A 20,035-nucleotide genomic window follows, 5' to 3' on the forward strand; every position below is an offset into this window, starting at 1 on the left:
TTCTGTTCCATTGGTCTATATCTCTGTTTTGGTACCAGTACCATGCTGTTTTGGTTACTGTAGCCTTGTAGTATAGTTTGAAGTCAGGTAGCATGATGCCTCCAGCTTTGTTCTTTTGGCTTAGGATTGTTTTGGCAATGCGGGCTCTTTTTTGGTTCCATACGAACTTTAAAGCAGTTTTTTCCAATTCTGTGAAGAAAGTCATTGGTAGCTTGATGGGGATGGCATTGAATCTATAAATGACCTTGGGCAGTATGGCCATTTTCAGGATATTGATTCTTCCTATCCATGAGCATGGTATGTTCTTCCATTTGTTTGTGTCCTCTTTTATTTCACTGAGCAGTGGTTTGTAGTTCTCCTTGTAGAGGTCCTTCACATCCCTTGTAAGTTGGATTCCTAGGTATTTTATTCTCTTTGAAGCTATTGTGAACAGGAGTTCATTCATGATTTGGCTCTCTGTTTGTCTGTTACTGGTGTATAAGAATGCTTGTGATTTTTGCTTTATAGAGAATTTTTTTTAAAACCCTTATTAAAAAATATAAAACAAAACTTAAGTAGATAGCCTATTTGTATTGATCTGTTCTCATGATGCTGATAAAGACATACTGGGCATGTAAAGAAAAATAAGCTTAATGGACTCACAATTCCACATGGACAGGGAAGCCTCACAGTCATGGCAGAAGGCAGAGGAGGAGCAAAGGCACATCTTACATGGCAGCAGGCAAAAAGAAGTGCAGAATGAAAGTGGGGAAAGTCCCTTATACAGTCATAAGCTCTCATGAGAACTCACTATCATGAGAACAGCAGGGAGGTAACTGCTCCCATGATTCAATTACCTCCCACTGAATCCCTCCCATGACACGTGGGGATTATAGGAACTACAGTTCAAGATGAGATTTGGGTGGGGACACAGCCAAACCACAACACTATTGTTAAACAGGAAGATTTAATAGAAAAAAAGAAATCCATTCTCTACAAACTGTCTTAATATTAACTGCACTTTTAATGGAACTAGAAAGACTAATTCTCACATTTGTATAGAATGAAAAAGTCCAAGAAGGGTAATATATCTGGCAGGGAAATTTCTACTGCTTTTTTTGTCTTTAGAATTTTAGTCAGTGACAGTGATGGTATAGGGATTATCCTTTAATCCATTCGAACGTATTTCTTACTTTAAAAATCTAGGGACCTTAACTTTCTTAGAATTAACTTATTTGGCACTCACTTTACAATTTATTTAAATACATAAATAGGTGATGAGACCTTGGTTAAGAGCCACTATTTAAATATTTGTTTAATGTTAAATGTAAACCTTAATGCTAGAAAATGCATACTATAAATTGTAAGTGTACATTCAATTTTGTGCCTTTTCTGATTAGTATTATGAGTTAAACCCCACACAAAAGAGAAAGAGGTGGTTCTGATATCTGCCTTTATTATAGGAAGTTGTGAATGCTGATGGGCATTACTATTGATGCATGTGCTATGCAAATATGCTTGTATGTGTGTATCTGTGTTTACTTCAAAAGATGACAAGTGCATATGAAGAGGTATATGAAAATCATGTCCTCTATATCCAAACCACAGAACAATGTCAGCCAAAAGGATGTTAGGTCCCTCATGATGCTAAAATTATATACACAGTGGTATCTAAGGAATAATTGACAAGAATATTTTTAAAGAATAAAAACTCAATAATTTTATAGTAGGAACATGAGATATTTACATTAATCTCTGAAAACCTATGCCCCCAAGAAGTTTACTCCATAAATACCTCCTTTTATAAGTCAGCATGGTTTATAAAAGATATAGCTACACCACTGTATTCCATGTTGATTTCAATATGAAAACTGAATTTTAAATTTTGGAAATCAAAATACCAAAATTAAACTCTTATGGACCAATCATGGCTCTAGAGGTAAGCTTTTTAAAAAAGCAAGCTTTTAGCATAAACAATTGGTTTATGTTCTGCCAAACTGGCAGCTCCCAGTAAGAGGCTTGCTTTTACAAACCTGAATCATAAGCTTTCAATTCAATACTACTAATAATTTATATCGTGCATGATAGGCTTCACAGCATGGAAGCATCATGTTGCCTTATTGAGCAATGCATAATGTATAATAAAAGCTTGATTCAGAAAAGCTAGAAAAATGTTCATTACTAAATGTGACTTAAGCAAATTCAGTGAGAACTACAAAGCATTATGACAGTAAAGGACTGAAAACTACCTTAAGTCTTTTGGAAGTTTTCATTTTACTATGGCAATTTATAGGACTCTGGACCAAGAAAAATGCCAGAAAAAAATAAAAATATCCTTAATATTATATTTATGATGTTGGGATAAGTATATTAATTAAAATTTTGCATATCTTAACAGCTTGTATATCAAGAATTTATGATACAATATATTATATTAGTGTTCCTTTCATGTATCAGAGACTTGTATAGCTAAGTTGTTCTCATCAGGGAGTTTATATTCCTGATATTATAGTAATTTAATATTATAAAACAAAGACTTGCTAGTGGCTCTCTGCATGTTAGGAGTACTGGGTGTATAATCTTAATAAACAGTGATCTAACAAAAGGAACCAAAAGGCTTGCTCTCCAGCAGACTTGTGAAAGTAATTATACCTTTATTGAAGTTATACCGTTCTAAAGCCCCTGCTGTTCCCACTGTTTCTTAAAGATGGTTACTTTCTACTTAAAGAAAACAGACACACTTTAGAAGAATAACTGTTGTTAAGTAATATTACAGAATTTAATCAGATTCTCTGTGCAGCTTATATAACAATGGTACAAATATATCAAACCAAATAATAAGAGTCAAAGGTCTAAAAAATACAGAATGGCAAATTAGAGTAACTTACTAATTGGAGTAACAACTCACATGACTGTAGGGTAGACAGGAAAGTGGGGGGGGGGGGGAAAAAAACTTTTGCTAACCATGATGATTCCCAGGGGCTTTAATAGGCTTTGCACAGCTATTGCTAGGGTGGAAGCAGGCATTAACAGAGTTAAATAATGTAAGATGAGACCATCTTTAAAAAGTGCTAGGGAAGACAGCAAGCAGAATCGTAGAAACAGCTGCCTGGATTAGGTAGCTAAAGCAAGGTGATGATAAGACAAATCTTTCAGGGTTGCTCTTTGCCTTTAGTGTTTGGTTTCTTGTTTATCCAGAGGTATTCAGCTCTAGGGGAAAGGGTTTAAATAGCTTCTACTGACAAAATTGATTTATTTCCAAAATCTAATTTGCATTGTATATTTGAAAACATCCATTTACAGTAGGCAGATGATAGGTAAATAATGAACTGAAAACAATAGAATCCCATGGGGAAAAGCAATCATAATTAACTAGATCTAAATAAATGATCAGATGTCTTTTAGTCAGCAGTTTTAGTAGCATGGCTCCCTCTCCAGGTATCTATCCCACAGACACAGACTTTCCCCTATTCAGTGTTACCAGCTATCCTGAAAATTCTAATCTGCTTTGCACATTGACTGTCTTCTATGTGTTAAACCTTTGTTTTTATTTTCTTATCTAGTTAACTCATCTTCCAATGATTAACTCATATCCTACCTTCTATCTAAGGAACATATAATTAATACTATATCATCTGAGCACTTGATACATGTGTGAATGTCTAAGCACTTGCAACATAGTATGTATGTAGTTATATGTGTGTATGTCTCTCTAGCTATTATGGAGAGTCTGAAATATTTGAACCACATTACTTTTCACAGCACATATTAAGTGTTTAAAATATATTTAATTATATTTACAAACAATTTCATTGAAAAAGACTCTATATTGCTTCAACTAAGGAAGGTATCCATTAGCACGCTGTCATGAATTTCCTTTCACTTTTTGACTTATTCCTTAAATTATTAACCAGAAAAGAGAATGTACTTTTATCTCTCAGATGGGTGAAAGCATTAAAGAATACCTACTAAATATCAGAAAAGTGGCAGCCTGCTACACAAAAGTTGTAGACACCGCTGCCCAAAACCTTTACATAAGTAAATCCTGGAGCAGGCCATAATGGTAAGGGGAGAATCCATAGTTGTAACAATATGGTATCTAAAATTTCCAGTACTCAACAATAACAACAACAAAATAAGACATGTCAAGAAATGGAAAAGGGTGACCCATACTTATGTGAAGAGGAGTTACATTTAACAGACAAAGAACTCAAAGACACTGCTATAAACATGTCTAAATAATTAATATACATTATATTTAAAGAATTAAAGAAAAATATGATAAAATTAAAAATAGAGATTATAAAGAGAAATAGAATCAATAAAATGAAACTAAATGTATTCTAGAGTTGAAAAATACAATAATGAAATAAATTACAAAATGGTCTCAGCCACAGGTTTGAAAAGGCAGAAGAAAGAAATAGTGAATTTGAAGGTAGATTAATAGATGATATCCAATTTGAACAACCGAACAAAGAAAGATTTAAAAATAAACAGCATCAGAGACTTCTGGGAAAACTTTAACTGTACTAACATAAATATAATGAGAGTTATCAATGGAAAGGAGGGAGGAGGAAAAGTGAATAAAAATATATTGGCTGAAAATTGCCAAATTTGATGGAAAACATTAATCTAAAAATCTAAGAAGTTCAATGAATCCCAACTATAATAAACAAACATGAAGTGATCACATGTAAACACACCATAGCCAAACTGTTGAAAGACAAAGGCAAAGACATACTCTTGAAAATAGAAAGAGAAAAATGCCTCATCATACACAAGATAACAAAAATAAGATTAATGGGATTAATGGCTGATTTCCCATCAGAACTAATGGTGGTCAGAAGGCAGTGGAAGGACATATTCACAATTCTGACTGAAAAATAAAAAATTGGCAACGAAGAATTCTATATCCAGCAAAACTATTATTCAAGAATAAAGGTGATAAAGACATTTCCAGACATAAAGACATTAAATGAATACACTACCAGAAGACCTGCTGAAAGAAAAAGGCACCAGATGGTAACTCATATCCAGAGAAATAATGAAGAGCAAAGGAAATGGTAAATGGTAAAGAGCAAAAGAAATAATGAAGAGCAAAGGAATTCATATATATATATGAATATATATACACATTTGCAATATACATTTGCAGATATATTTTATATACTTATATATTTGTTTTATATATATATAACAGTATAAAAGATATCTGCAAATATCTTCTCTTAACTCCTTTCAAAACTATATCATTATATAAAACATAATTATAAAACTATATTGCTAGGCTTATAAATTTCATATGTTATATATATGACAATAACAACACAAAGGAGGTATGACAGGCAGCTGTATTGAAGCAAAGTGACTATGTTTAACTGGAATTATTTTCATATTTATCTAAAAATATTGTAATAAATTAAAATGTATATTGCAACACCTAGAGCAATCACTAAGAAAATAATTATTAAAATATACTTTAAAAATTCCTGGTATAATTATAATGATAAACTAAAAGTATACATACAAAATTCAAAAGAAGAAAGTAAACGAGGAACATGGGGACAAAGGAGACATGAATCATATACAAAATAGTAAAATGACAGACATAAATGTAGCATATCAATTATTGTACCAAATATGAATGAATTAAAGACTCCAATCAAACAGACTATATTTTTAAAAGATCAAACTCTATGCTCTCTATAAGAAAAACACTTTATATTCAAATATGCAAATAGGCTGAAAGAAAATAAACTATAGACCAAAAAGTAAGAGTAAGTCATTAAAATTCTTGGAAAAATTGTAGAAGAAAACCTTTATCTTGTTACAAGCAAAAACTTCTTAGATATAACAACACAAGCATACCCAAGAAAAGAAAAAAAAAAACCTGATGCATTATACTTTATAAAAATTAAAAACCTTTGCTTTTCAGGGATGCCATTAAGAAAAGAAAAAGATATTCCACAGCCTGGGAAAAATGCTTGTAAATTATATATCTAATAAGGAATTTGTATCCAGAATAGAAAGAAGTCAATAATTTAATAAGAAGAAAATAAAGCTCTCAATTGAAACAATATGCAAAAGTTTTGAATAGGCTTCTCTATAGAAGATAAATAAAAATGTCTAATAAAAGATGCTCAATATCATTCATTATTAGAGAAATGCAAATTAAAACCACAATGAGATGTTCATAGCAGCATTATTCATAACAAAAAGGTAGAAACAACCTAAATGTCCATCAACTAATGAATAGATAAATAAAATGTGACTTATTTATACAAAGAAATCTTATTCAGCAATAAGAAGGAATGAAGTACTTAAAATATGCTACAACATGGATGAACCTCAAAAATATTGTTGAAAAAAGCCAGTCTATATATTGTAGACTATATATTTCATGATTCTATTTATGAGAAACTTTTAGAAATGACAAATCTATAGAGACAGAAGGCAGTCTAGTGGTTGTCTGGGGCTGGGTGTCAGAGTAGGGATTACTCATTTTGGGCCCAAAATGATGTTTTGAGGTTATGAAAAATCTTTAAATTTAATCTAACATGCTTATGGTTGTACACCAATGTACATTTACTAAAAATCATTTAACTGAATCCTTACAATGGGTGAATTTTTTAAGATGTAAATTATATCTCATTAGAGAAGTCAAAAAATAAAAAGAGAATTGGCCAGGAGCAGAGGCTCATGCCTGTAATCCTAGCAGGCCAAGGCAGACAGATCGTCTGAGGTCAGGAGTTTGAGATCAACCTGGCCAACATCGTGAAACCCCATCTCTACTAAAAGAAATACAAAAATCTAGCTGGGCATTGTGGTGGGCACCTGTATTCCTACCTACTTGGGAGGCTGAGGTAGGAGAATCTCTTGAACCCAGGAGGTAGAGGTTGCAGCGAGCCAAGATTGCACCACTGCACTCCAGCCTGGGCAACACAGCAAGACTTCATCTCAAAAAATAAAATTAAATTAAATTTAAAAAGAATCTTTACTGCATCCTGATTAAATTGACTAATAAGTGCCAATAAATCAATGGATATCCCAGGTGTTATAGACTCAATTGTGTCCTCTCCCAAAATTAAACTGTTAAGCTCTAACCCCTAACGTGACTTTATTTGGAGATACAACCTTTAAAGAGGGCATTAAGGTTAAATGAGGTCATAAGGGTAGGGCCCTATTTCAACAGGACAGGAGTCTCTATAAAACTGGAAGAGATACTGAGGTGATCATGCCCAGAAGAAAGGCCGTGTGAGGACACAGAAGGAAAACAAGCTCAGAAAAGAGGCCTTAAGGGAAACCAAATCTGCCAACACATTGATCTTAGACTCCTAGTGTTTAGAACTATGAGACACTAAATTGTCATTGTTTAAGTGATCTAGTATGTGGTAATGTAGTGAACTAACTACCAGGAAGTGCCAAAGTTGACAGATAATACTGCAGATCATCTGGACCCCACAAGCTCTGTCATTACCTAACAGGCTTCATATTGTATGATTCCATTTACAAGAAATTTTCAGAAATGGCAAATCTATAGAGACAAAAAGCAGATCAGTGGTTGGCTGGGGCTGACAGTAGCAATAGAGATTGACTGTCATCCACTCTTATTTAGCAAAAACCTCAGAAAAATAGAATGAAAAGTCAAATTGCCTGAAATTAAATTTCTGATGCATGAAGCCTGAAAATATAAAGTAAGTCTTAAACAGTGAGCTTGTGAGTTGAGATTTGCACCAGCAACATATGTATAATGTGATCCTTTTATTCTATTAATGAAGAAGATAAATTGCCAAACACATTTAACCAAATATTAATGGGGGAACTTATAAGATCCTTATAAGAACTGACTACCTATTCTGATCCCTAGTCAGGAGCCTCATGCCATTCTCAAACATAAAGTTGCCAGTGTTTCACCTTTTATTTTTAGTGTGTATTTTCAAAATGTTTTGCAATAAGAATGTGTTAAATTTCTATTTTAGAAGTTATTTAAAATAAGGTTATTGTAGCATGTTACCTTTGATACGTCTTCATTCTTTTGCCATCAGAATTTTTCAGTCATAAATTTTTTATAGTCTAAATTCCTCTATTTTAAAAATATCTTTTTAAATCCCTTCCTAAATAATTAAACTTTATGATTAGAGTGCCTGTTAATGTGAAAAACTTTTAAGAGAAAATCATTATATGTTTCCCATCTAATAAAAACAAGCTATATATTGGTAAAGGAGCAGAAAATGAAGCATTGTTGGTTTGTGGTGGACTAAGCTGTGGTCTGAGGAACAGGGGGCTCAGGAAATAGTTATAGTTTGCCACTAACTAGTCAGAAAACCTAAAATGATTCATATCATATCTCAGGTTATAATTTGTTCAGATGCATAAGATATTTCAGGTTAAACAGAACATAAGTAAGTACCTTTCATGTTTTTTAAGATTTTGGTCCAGGGCTCCTCACTACAAATGAACTTATCATTGTTGTTGAGTTTTTTGATTATCTTAATTGCAGAAAATGAACTAAAAGTTCTATTTACATGTTGGAAAAATAGGGGAAAACCTTCAAAGTTCACATTTCTAAGGACTGGACAGAAGTATAAGTAGATAATATATATATGCCCACAATTCATTATTTTATTTACTTTGTGATATGCTATTCTCATATTATTAGTTTCATTTATTGGAATTTAAATGAATATCAAGTAATGGTTTTCATGTTTGCATATTCTGCAGCTTTTAAGATCTGCCTACACATGCAGCCGGAAGTTGCTTCATTCTCCCAAAGTAAGATTTTTAGACAAAAATCATGTCCTCAGTCACAAATTTTTTTGTTACCATAGTGATAAGAATAAAGAATGAAAAAAAAAGCTAAAAATACCTGAAGACAGTTTCAGAAATGTGACCCACTTGGTGTTGTACACTAAAGTAGTTAATCAATTGAATTAGCTACATATGCGTTCAGGTGAAATATTATACTAGATGAAAAAATGCGTAGGTTGCACATCTGGAGCTATTATACACAATCAAAGAAGTCAGTATGAATGAAGATGACAGACAATCTAAAATGCATAAAATAAAATTCTTTTAAGAATAGAATATATACCAGAAGCAAATAGGAATCCATTAATTTAGCTCCTTCTTACATCAATTTTCTGTTGTCTTTTCGTATTTTAGAATATCTCCTCCATTTTAAATTAAATCTTATTATGCATCAAAAAGTGTTGTAGCTGGATGGACCAATATAATTAGACACATTTAAAATTACATTGGAGTGGCCCCTTTCTGTAAAGGGAAGTTTCCAATCTTTTGCATTATAATAAAAATATGCTTTTAAATTAACTTTTCTTTTGAAAATTTTAGTTTAAATAAGAATCTTAACAGACACAATCATTTACAGAAAAATCTAACATATTGCAAGGCATTAAGCTAGTCTGTGAAACATGAATAAAAGGCAGCTCTTGCTATCAAGAATGTTTTAATCATCTATCTAATTATGTTTTTATAACATTGATTTTTAAAATGTCTGCACAGAGTAGAATGGAAAAAGCATTCACCTTAACTCGAAGAGAGCAATATTAAAGTTCCAGCTCCATCAATGAGCTTAGAAAAGTCTCTTTCTAAGCCTCAGTTCTCCCATCCATAAAATATGTATAAACAAGCATATCACCTCCTCTAGCATGTAGATCATTATGATAATCAAAAGAGATGATATGGGTAGAAACCAATTGATGGCATTCAATATAAAATCTCTGTTAAAATGAGTCATTATACAATTTTGTTTAATTTTTAAACATTTTCAAAATAAAGATAATTATAAATGTTTATTTTCATAATTAAGAATATGTGAGAATTACTTATGAATAATAACAAACTTTTATTGCACACTTACAATGGACCACATATTTTACATAATTATTTCATTTAAGCCTCACAACAGTCCAGTGACTTAGATATTATCTTCTTATTACAGCTGAAAAAAGTGGGGTATAGGAGGAATATATAACTTGTCCAAAGACAGCTAGAAAGTGGTAGTATAGGGAATTAAGCCCAGGCAAGTTAACCCCAGAGCCATGCTCTAAATCTAAGCCATTATGATATATTCTAAAATACTGAGTAGAGAAAAATATCCCTATGAAGCTGTTAATTTGAAAAAAAATACATATTTTAAATTACTAACACTAGTCATATACTTTTTAACTACTTGATTAGTTATATTTTGCTGCATTTAATTTTTTTATTTTATTATTATAAGAAAAATGAAAACAACTTAAATGTATACCAATAAATACATTATAGAACATCCATATGGCAGATTACTACTCTGTCAAAAATAACACTGTAAAAATTATTTGTAGTTTTGAAACTGATGAGTATTGTTAAACAAAAACAATATGTTCAAACTATATATGGAAAATCTGGATTTTCATAAAATAATGTCATATTGACAGAAAAACTTAGAGAGATAGTTAATGTTAACAATTGCTATATCTTCAAAATTTTATATACTTTTATATTTTACAAATTTTCTATAATAAAAATTAAATACTTTTATCATTAAGAAAAAGTCACTTAACCTAAACTGAAGCACAAAGTGATGTAGATGCGTCTACAAATAGGTGAACAAATATTTATCAAAGTCTAAAAAGTTGTTCCAGATATTAGGATACAGCAGTGGCAAAAGAAAGTCCATAGGTAAAGAATTGTGTAAATTTGCACTAAGAATGAAAGAAGAGAACTCCAAACATATAATGAAGCATCCATCTTTACATTCTGATTTACTCACACCTTCATACTAGTATGTGAGCCCTTTCTTTAGATTTAAAAAAAAAAAAGTCTTGAAATGTTTGTTTCACTTCCTTACCATCTCTTCTCAATTACATTGTGGTGACATTATCTCTAAACACAGTAGAAAGCCAGAGCATGAGTATATAAATAGAAAGAAAAGCTAACAAACAAAAATCAGTTGCATTTCTCTACATTAACAAAAAATTATCTGAAAAAGAAATTAAGAAAACAACTCCCTTTGCAATCGCATCAGAGAAAATACAATATTTAGGAATAAATTTAACCCAAGAGGTAAAAGATCTGTACACTGAAAACCATAAGACACTGATTAAATAAACTGAAGACACAAATAATTGAAAAGATATATTGTGTTCATGAATTAGACTTTACATTGTTAATATGCCTATACTACTCAAAATGATCTATTGATTCAATGCAATCCCTATCAAAATTCCAATGGCATTTCATAAAAACCAAACCTAAATTACATGAAACTATAAAAGTTCCTGAATAGCCAAATAAATCTTGAGAAAGAAGAACAAAGCTAGTGGCATCACATTTCCTGATTTCAACCTGTATTTAAAAGCTATAGTATTCAAAACAGTATGGTACAGGCATAAAAACAGACAAATAGACCAATGGAATAGAATAGAGAGCCCAGAGAAAAACCCATGCATTTATATGCAACTAATTTTTGACAAGGGTGCTAAGAATACACAATAGGGAAAGGATAGTTTTTACAATAAATGGTGTTGGGCAAACTTGATAACCACATGCAAAAGAATAAAATCAGATGTTTATTTAACACCATATTTAAAAATTAACTTGACATGGATTAAAGACTTAAATGTAAGGTCTGAAGCCACAAAACTTCTAGAAGAAAACAGGGGAAAAGCACTGTGATTGCAATCTTGGCTATGGTTTTAGTTTTTAATATGACCCCAAAAGCACACATGACAGAAGCAAAAACAAACAAACAAAAAACAGTTGGGCACAGTGGCATGTGCCTGTAGTCCCACCCACTCGGGAGGTTGAGGCAGGAGGATCACTTGAGCCCAGGAGTCCAAAACTAGCCTAAGCAACTTAGATCCCAGTCTCTATCATAAAAAATAAGAATAATTTTTAGAAAACAAGTGGGACTACATCAAACTAAAATGCTTATGCACAGCAGAGGAAACACAATCAACAAAATGAAAAGAAAATCTGTAGAATGCGAGAAAATATTTGCAACCCATATGTCTGATAAAGGATTTATATCCAAAATAAATGATAAACATACAACTTAATAGTAAAAACCCCCAAATAATTCAATTCAAAAATGGCCAACAAACCTGAATAAGCATTTTTCCAAAGAAGATATGCAAATGGACAACAGGTATATGATCATCAGGGAAATGCAAGTCAAAACAACAGTGAGATATTACCTCACACCTAGTATGATAGCTATTATTAAAAAGACAAGAGATAGCAAGTATTGGCAAAAATGCAGAGAAAAGGGAACCTTTGTACACTATTAGTAGAATGTAGATTGGTATACCCACTATGTAAAATAGTATGGAATTTCCTTAAACAATTAAAAATAGAACTACCATGAGATCCAACAATCCTACTACTGGGTATATATCCAAAGAAATGAAATCAGTTTGTTAGAGATATCTGTACCTCCATTGCAGCATTATTCACAATAGCCAAGATAAGAAAGCACTGTAAGTGCCTGTCAACAAATGAATGGATTAAAAAAGTGGTATTATACACAATGGAATGTTATTCAACCTTTAAAAATAAGGAAATTTTGTCATTTGTCACAATAAAGATGAACTTGGAAGACATTATGTTGAGTTAAATAAGCCAGATATGGAAACACAAACACTGTGTAGTCTTACTTATATGTGAAATCTATAAAAGTTGATATAAAAGCATAGAGTTGGATGGCAGTTGCCAGGGCTGAGGGTTGGAGGGAATTAAGGAGAGGTTGGTCAAAACATACAAATTTTTGTCTTTCAGTTTGAAAGACAAATAAGTTCTGGGGATCTAATGTACAGCATGGTGACTGTAGTTAATACTGTATTAATTACCTGAAATTGGCTAGGAGAATAGTTCTTACATGTCCTTACCACACGCTCACACTCACACACACACACACACACAGTGCCTATGGATGGTGATGGATATGTTGATTAATTTGATTGTGGTAGTCATTACACAATGCATATGTATCTGAAATCATCACATTACATCTTTAATATAAACCATTTTAATTTGTCAATTATACTTCGATAAAGCTGGGGAAAAAAAGAAAGAAAAGCTGAGAAGAATCTTAAGAAATTAAAGGAAAATTCATTGAGATTTTTTTCATGCTTTTGTGACAATTTACATCCTCTTATTAGTCTTTAGTGAAGAGAGAAATCTTGCTCCATTTAAATTATTAAATATTCCCATAAACAATATTTTTCACTTATTATTCAGAAAAGAAATGATTTTCTGTGAAACTATATTATATTGAAATAGCTTACAATGTTTACACATTTTAACTTGACTGTGTTCTCCAGTACCAAATCTAACTATCCAGGAGAAAGCCTCCTAGCATCAGTATTTAAAACACGATGGTTTAAAATATACTCAACTTGATGTAACTTATTTTATATCAAAAAACACCTAAAAACTATAAAAATGAAAACCATCTCTTCCATCTTCCTCCAAAAAACCTGTATTGTATTAACTTCTTTTAACCTACTTTTCAAATATTTTCCTTCACAAATATTAAGATCAGATACAAATAAATTTGAGGGAAAGGACTTATAAAAAAAGTTTAGTAAAAGTAAGGGAAGGAATGAAGAAAGGAAGAGAACAACTGAGGAAAGTTGGGAAAGAGAAAAGAAGAAAGTTGAAAGGAAAAGGAGAAAAATAAGAAAAAGAAATGAGAAACTACTCACCTTGATGGACCAGGTCCCAAGTATCATCAATTTGTTTCTGAGTTGGGAAATGTCCACAGTCACTGAAGAAATTGGGGAGCTCACTTCTTTCCATTTTTGGCCAATATTCCCTCTTAGCAAACATTATTTCATAGACTAAAAGGACAAAAATGTAAAAGAAAATATTTTTTAAACAATATATCAAGTAAAAAACTTTAACTCTAGCTTTACTTTCCTGTATACCAATAAGTCTCCATGATTAGTCTAGCACTATGTCGACCTTCTGGCAAAGGTTAGAAGGAAGTGGGCACGTTTCTCTCTCCTCACATTCCACAGTAGTGAAATTTTTACTTGATTCCCAAAGATGAATACTGGCACCTTCTATACTGGCTTCATGACAGTTGACGATAAATCCTATAATGTCAACTCAACCATGTCATAAGACGTAGCTTTTATATCAGGACTTCTGAGGACCTGACACCTACTGATCCACTTCACTCTTCATTGTTTATTAACTGCTCTACTTTTTTCATCTCTTTTTGGCTTTTACTCACATTCTAACTACTTAAATTGGTAATTCCACTTTGGATGGCTTATTCTGTTTCTAAAGTTGGCCCCTACTTGGGTGCAATATCTACTTTTTGCTCACTAACTTCATGTATTTCTACTTTCACATTTAAGGTACTTTGTCACTCCTGGCTCAAGACTACCACAGAAAACCACTCAGTTGGGCCACCTGTCACTTATCTCCCATACTTGACTTTAGAAAGGAGTTAGATAACGAGCAAGACAATTGATGCATACATTTTATAAGTGTAGTTTTCCGTAAATAATTTTTTTCTTTTTTCAAAAAAGTGACATTGAGTTTCTACTTTGAAATATGCTACATTTAACCCCATGAAGCTGATTGTATAAGAACATTTACAGGATGTCAGCAACTGCTCAAATACAGGTTTAGCTCCGACTGCCAATGGCAAAGGGCACCAAGGTGGTTTCTAACAGAAGTTATATCATCCTGGCACTCAACCACATGGATTTCAGTTTTTCTATTCATTCATTCATTCATTCATTCATTCATTCATTTAGTTGAGGGAGATAGCTATGAGACATCAACAGATTCAAGACATATTTAGTGATTGTCTAAATATGAATAGCTATTTGAGATCCTAAAACACAGCAGTACAATAAATGAAAATTTATATTTAGTGTATGTATGACTATTTGTCTCTTTTGAAATAAGCAAACTAGAGCAGTTTCTTTCAGTGTCCCATCCATATCTCCTTGTCCCTTAATTCTGTGCATGCTAACTTGATGTTCAGTTGCCAGCATCTGCATTCCATTGCCTAAGGGCTCCCTCTGGCTACAGGCCTTCACACAACCCATCTATGCACCAAGCAGTGGGCCTCAACCAGACTCAGGAGTTGGCTGAGAAAGACCCAGCACTCAAGTTGTTTACACTGTTTTTTCTGAGTTCCCTAGAGGGATTAAGCTCCAGTTGTCCACGTGGTAATTTGCTTGATATTGCACTCTTTTTTGACCCCTCTCCCTTCTGTCTCCTTTCTCCATTCCATTAACAGTATTGCCTAGTATTAACTCCCAAGCAAATTAGTTGTACTTGAATTACTGTCTCAGCATCTGATTCTAAACTAAAACAAAAAGAATATCACCTTTTACTTTTGTGATTAAGTAAATGTATTTCTCCTTGTAAAAGTATATAGCCCTTTATTAGTTTCTCCTTGAATTAATCATTTTATATGTTTCTCACAAGATAATATTGACATACCTATTAATATTATGGCTTTGAAACTGTATAATTGATAACAGTGCCCTTAACCTGTATATTATGCCCTATGAGCAAACTTTCAGCAACATGAAAGGAGAATTAGTATTCAAGGATGATATACCTAGGGTAAATACAAAATTTAAATCACAAAAATTAATGAAATTTTCTGATAATTGAAAGATGCTTAAAAAGTTGTATAGGTATCTGCCAAATATCACCCAATTAGCCATCAACACATGGAAAAGATGAAGAATTTTCTAAGTAACACGAAGACGAATTAGAACTTGCAAATTCTGCCTCTATTGAGTTACTTTATCCCTCAATGTAAATGAATGCTCTGGTTGGTAATTCTTTAAATTATTCATTTACCAAATTCTGTTCTACTGTTCAGTTCCCATGTTGGACAGACCACCATCTGTCCTAACTGGACTCTTTTATTCTGTTTTTGCCACATGTTAGCCTATTCTCAACAAAATTACCAGAGTGATGTCTGCAACACAAGTTGCTTCATAGTCCTCTGTTCCCAATCCTCCAATGGCTTCCCAGTTCTCTCAAGGTAAAATACAATGGTCTATAAAGCTTGACAAAACCTGTGCTCCCGACTACCTTTCCAATTCCATCTTGCTCTGCTCTCCAGTCACAAACTTCATTCCAGTAATACTAGTCTCCTGGCTTCCTCCAAGACTAGCAGCCTCCAAATTAAGGCCTTTGTGCTTGCTGCCGCCTCTCCTTAGAACCTTCCTCCTCCCATAGTCCACCTGGCTTATCTCTCACTATCTAGAAGACTTTTACTCAAAAAACTCAGCTAGAAAGCACCAGAGTCCAGGATGGAAAACAGAAATCACATTAATTTTTTTCAAACTGAGGGGATATTTCAGGATGCAAAAATATTGAAATCTGCAGTTACAAATTGAGAAAGAGAAATCATAGAAAGAAAGTAAAGATATGAAAAATAAGCAACATTCCATAATGTGAAAAAAATCAATTTAGTGATAGTTTGGGGTATGTAGAGAAGACTAATTGAGTAAAATAGTAGGAGCATTTTGGAAAGGATATGTGATTTGGAAGTCAGTAGCTAAAAATTAAAGTGGATGGAAAAGAAAATTTGGCCAGTGTAATAACTGTAAGGTTTTAGTATATATTGTGGTATTATAAAATCAGTACATTCATATTAGATTATATAATATAAACTACTATTCATAAAAAGAGTACTAAGATCTTCCTGAATTTTGTACTAGTGGTATGGAGAGTTTATGGGCAAAAGTCTTAAAATCTGACTCTCTCTCGGTTCTATAAGTAAAAGGAGTCCAAGTAGCTTCCTAATGGGAGAAGGATCTTCTCTTTTTCTGCCTCTCTCTCTCTTGCACTTTCTCATTCTTTCTTCTTCCTGTCTTCCCATCTCTCCAACACTTTGCTCCTTTCTGCTCTTTTCTCTAGAAACCAGGTTGTTGGGCTGGACTGGGTGAATTAATCTAGCAACCTCTGACTTATATAGAACAATCTCTCTTTCTCTTTTCTCTTTCTACTCTTCTCTGACTTCCTCCCTTTACCTCTAGCCACAGAAAAGAAACTATTCTAACTCAAAGAGTTCTGGTTAACTGTAAATAGCTTTTAGCACATAATTTTATCATAACTTAATGAAAACTATCATTTTAACAAATATTTTTGAGTCCTTCTTATAAACCAGGCATTTGCTAGATAGTATTTACTGATAAATGTAACAGACATAATCCCTTTCTTCATGGAACTTAGTCTTAAATGTAAAATAAATACTGTATGACTAGCTGAGACTACCAACATTTTCACATTTTTACCTTATAAAGCAGCAAGACAATGATTGCAATTAAATATAATTTACTTGTATCTTTTTTTAGTCAAGAAACTGGCTCTAATAATCTATCCTAATCCTAAGCAATACTGAATTCATTAAATATAAATATAAATTGGAATCTCTGAAAATTAAGATATAAATTAGAGAATTTGTTCTATGAATAGAATTCTAACACTAATAAGCAATATGTTGTTTAGTATGCTCAGTGTCCATTAACTACTATTCTGGTATAAATACTTAATTTTCCTTTGTGCAGCTATCCCTCCTCCAATGAAGAGTTTCGGTGCAACTCTCAAGCAAGATTCCCTACCCTCCCATTGTAAAGTGTTGGATTTGTGACTCAAGCTATACGTATCAGTTGCTATCTCCCTGGAATATGAATTTAAAGCATAGCAACAAAGAGTCTTTAAGTGATAAGGGTTTATCTATCCCCCAGAGGCAAATTCAGATTGTCCCTTATTTCCTCCTCCCTAGATCTCTGAAGCAGTTGTGTTTAATATTCAGTCTGAAATCCAACTCTTTAACTATCTTTGCAATATTCTCCCGTTAAATTTCCTTTTTGCTTTGGTTAGCTAGAATGAGTTTTCTGTTACTTGCAGAGGATCCAAATAAATTAATTCAAATATACAACATGCTAACTTAAAATGCAAATTGCTTACAGCAATATAAAATATAATCTACCTTTGCTTTCTACAGGTAATTATATTTAAAATTTCCATGGTTAAATTAACTCCAAACTTAAATTCAAACCAGAAGTGTCTGCATCACTTACATTTTTTTCGGTCCATCCATTCCTCTAGCTCTGATAAGTTGACAATTTGTCTTGTCCTCCAAAGACCACGTCGATATCTAACACGGTGGATTAGTCTGCCATACATGTTAATAGCTGCTTTCATATCCGGTCCATGATATAAAGCCTACAAAGACAAAAAAGCTCCTTATATATTTCTAGTATTTATATTTAATATGACTTGCCTCTTTCATTTAGTCTATTTCACCTAGTTTCTTAGATTATGGGTGTATTTATTGTTGGTTGCCCAGGTTGGTTAAATATATGCATTGTAGAGTAACACAATCTCCCTGTAGTTCAGAGATTTCCATTATGAATTGCTTTGTTATTATATATTCATACTTCCCATAGAATAGAGCTTCCAATATTTGCTTCTTTCACAGACACTTCCTACACTTGTGTCCGGATTTCTATAATATGTAGCCTACTCTGCCAGAAAAGATGTAGTCTTATTAAAGTATTATTCTGTAATGGATGATTCTTGTCTAAGCAGTCCACCCTGGTTGCTCAAATCTTCCTCTTTTATTTCCTTTGGAAATTGTACATTCATGTCCTTTACCTATTTTTCCCTGGGCTTTTTAAGGTTTTGTTGTTGTTGTTGCTGATTTCTAAAAATCTCTGAATATTCAAGAAATTAACCCTTTTCAGCATATATGCACATTTTGCTTTATTAGTTTACCTGTGACTACATTCTTCTGTGTACGCATTTTCAACATTCCACCAGAACAGTTTTTTTATTAAAGTTTTAAATATTTACCTATTTTGTATTTGTTTTCTCTTTTCTAAAGAGCAATTCCCTTTTAGTTAACAAGTCAACTTTTTTTACATTTTACATTTTCTGGCTTATTAATGTCTCTATATATCTTTATTAATTTACTTCTAAATAATATTTAGATTTATTTTCCTGTTCTTGACTTCTTAAAGGCTTAATTTTTAAAATTTTCATTATTTCTTGTTTGTTTAGGAATGTGTTTACATTTACACATTTTCCACTGAGTAGGCTTTCCTTTTCTGTGTTTTGCATACCATATTATAAATGAAAAAACTGAAGCAGAAAATCTTTAAATAATTTTCCCAAGGCCCCATAGCCAGTAAGTTGTATAATTGGTTTTGAAACCAGCATAGAGACATTTGAGAGCCCACTTAACTATACTCTACATCTCTACATTCCTTTTAATTTAGTGTTTTCATCCATTCTTTTTTTTTTTTTTTTTTGAGACGGAGTCTCGCTCTGTTACCAGGCTGGAGTGCAGTGGATGCAGTGGTGTGATCTCAGCTCACTGCAACCTCTGCCTCACGGGTTCAAGCGATTATCATGCCTCAGCCTCCTGAGTAGGTGGAACAACAGGCACTCGCCATCATGCCCGGCTAATTTTTGTATTTTAGTAGGGATGGGGTTTTACCATGTTAGCCAGGATGGTCTCGATCTCCTGATCCGCCCACCTTGGCCTCCCAAAGTGCTGGGATTACAGGCATGAGCCACCGCACCTGGCCGTGTTTTCACCCATTCTATAGGATTTTTTTGTTTGTTTGTTTCCTAGCGTATTTCATATGACACATTAATTAATTTATGTATTTATCTATGTATTGTTTTGAGACGGAGTCTCACTCTGTTGCCCAGGCTGGAATGCAGTGGCGGGATCTCAGCTCACTGCAAGCTCTGCCTCCCAGGTTCACACCATTCTCCTGCCTCAGCCTCCCAAGTAGCTGGGACTACAGGCGCCCGCCACCATGCCCAGCTAATTTTTTATATTTTTAGTAGAGACGGGGTTTCACCATGTTAGCCAGGATGGTCTCGACTTCCTGACCTTGTTATCTGCCCAAAGTGCTGGGATTACAGGCGTGAGCCACCGTGCCCGGCCCATATTACACATTATTTTTCTTGTTTCTGTCATGTTATTTTCTGTTTATGTGAAATATTTTTTGTTTACTTGAATGAAAAATAAATTAGCATAATTTTACTACCT

The 20,035-nt window shown here is 33.0% G+C and overlaps 1 protein-coding gene across 1 annotated transcript in view; it reads right to left on the reverse strand.

The window, feature by feature from the left end:
- IQCM (IQ motif containing M) overlaps positions 1 to 20,035 on the reverse strand; it is a 469,590-nt gene that overhangs the window by 189,721 nt on the left and 259,834 nt on the right. The window contains 2 exon segments of the mRNA XM_025386437.1: positions 13,686 to 13,820; positions 18,051 to 18,195. Of these exon segments, the coding sequence (XP_025242222.1) occupies positions 13,686 to 13,820; positions 18,051 to 18,195 (280 nt within the window).

The sequence above is a fragment of the Theropithecus gelada genome, chromosome 5 (genome assembly GCF_003255815.1).
Source record: "Theropithecus gelada isolate Dixy chromosome 5, Tgel_1.0, whole genome shotgun sequence".
Taxonomy (NCBI): Eukaryota; Metazoa; Chordata; class Mammalia; order Primates; family Cercopithecidae; genus Theropithecus; species Theropithecus gelada.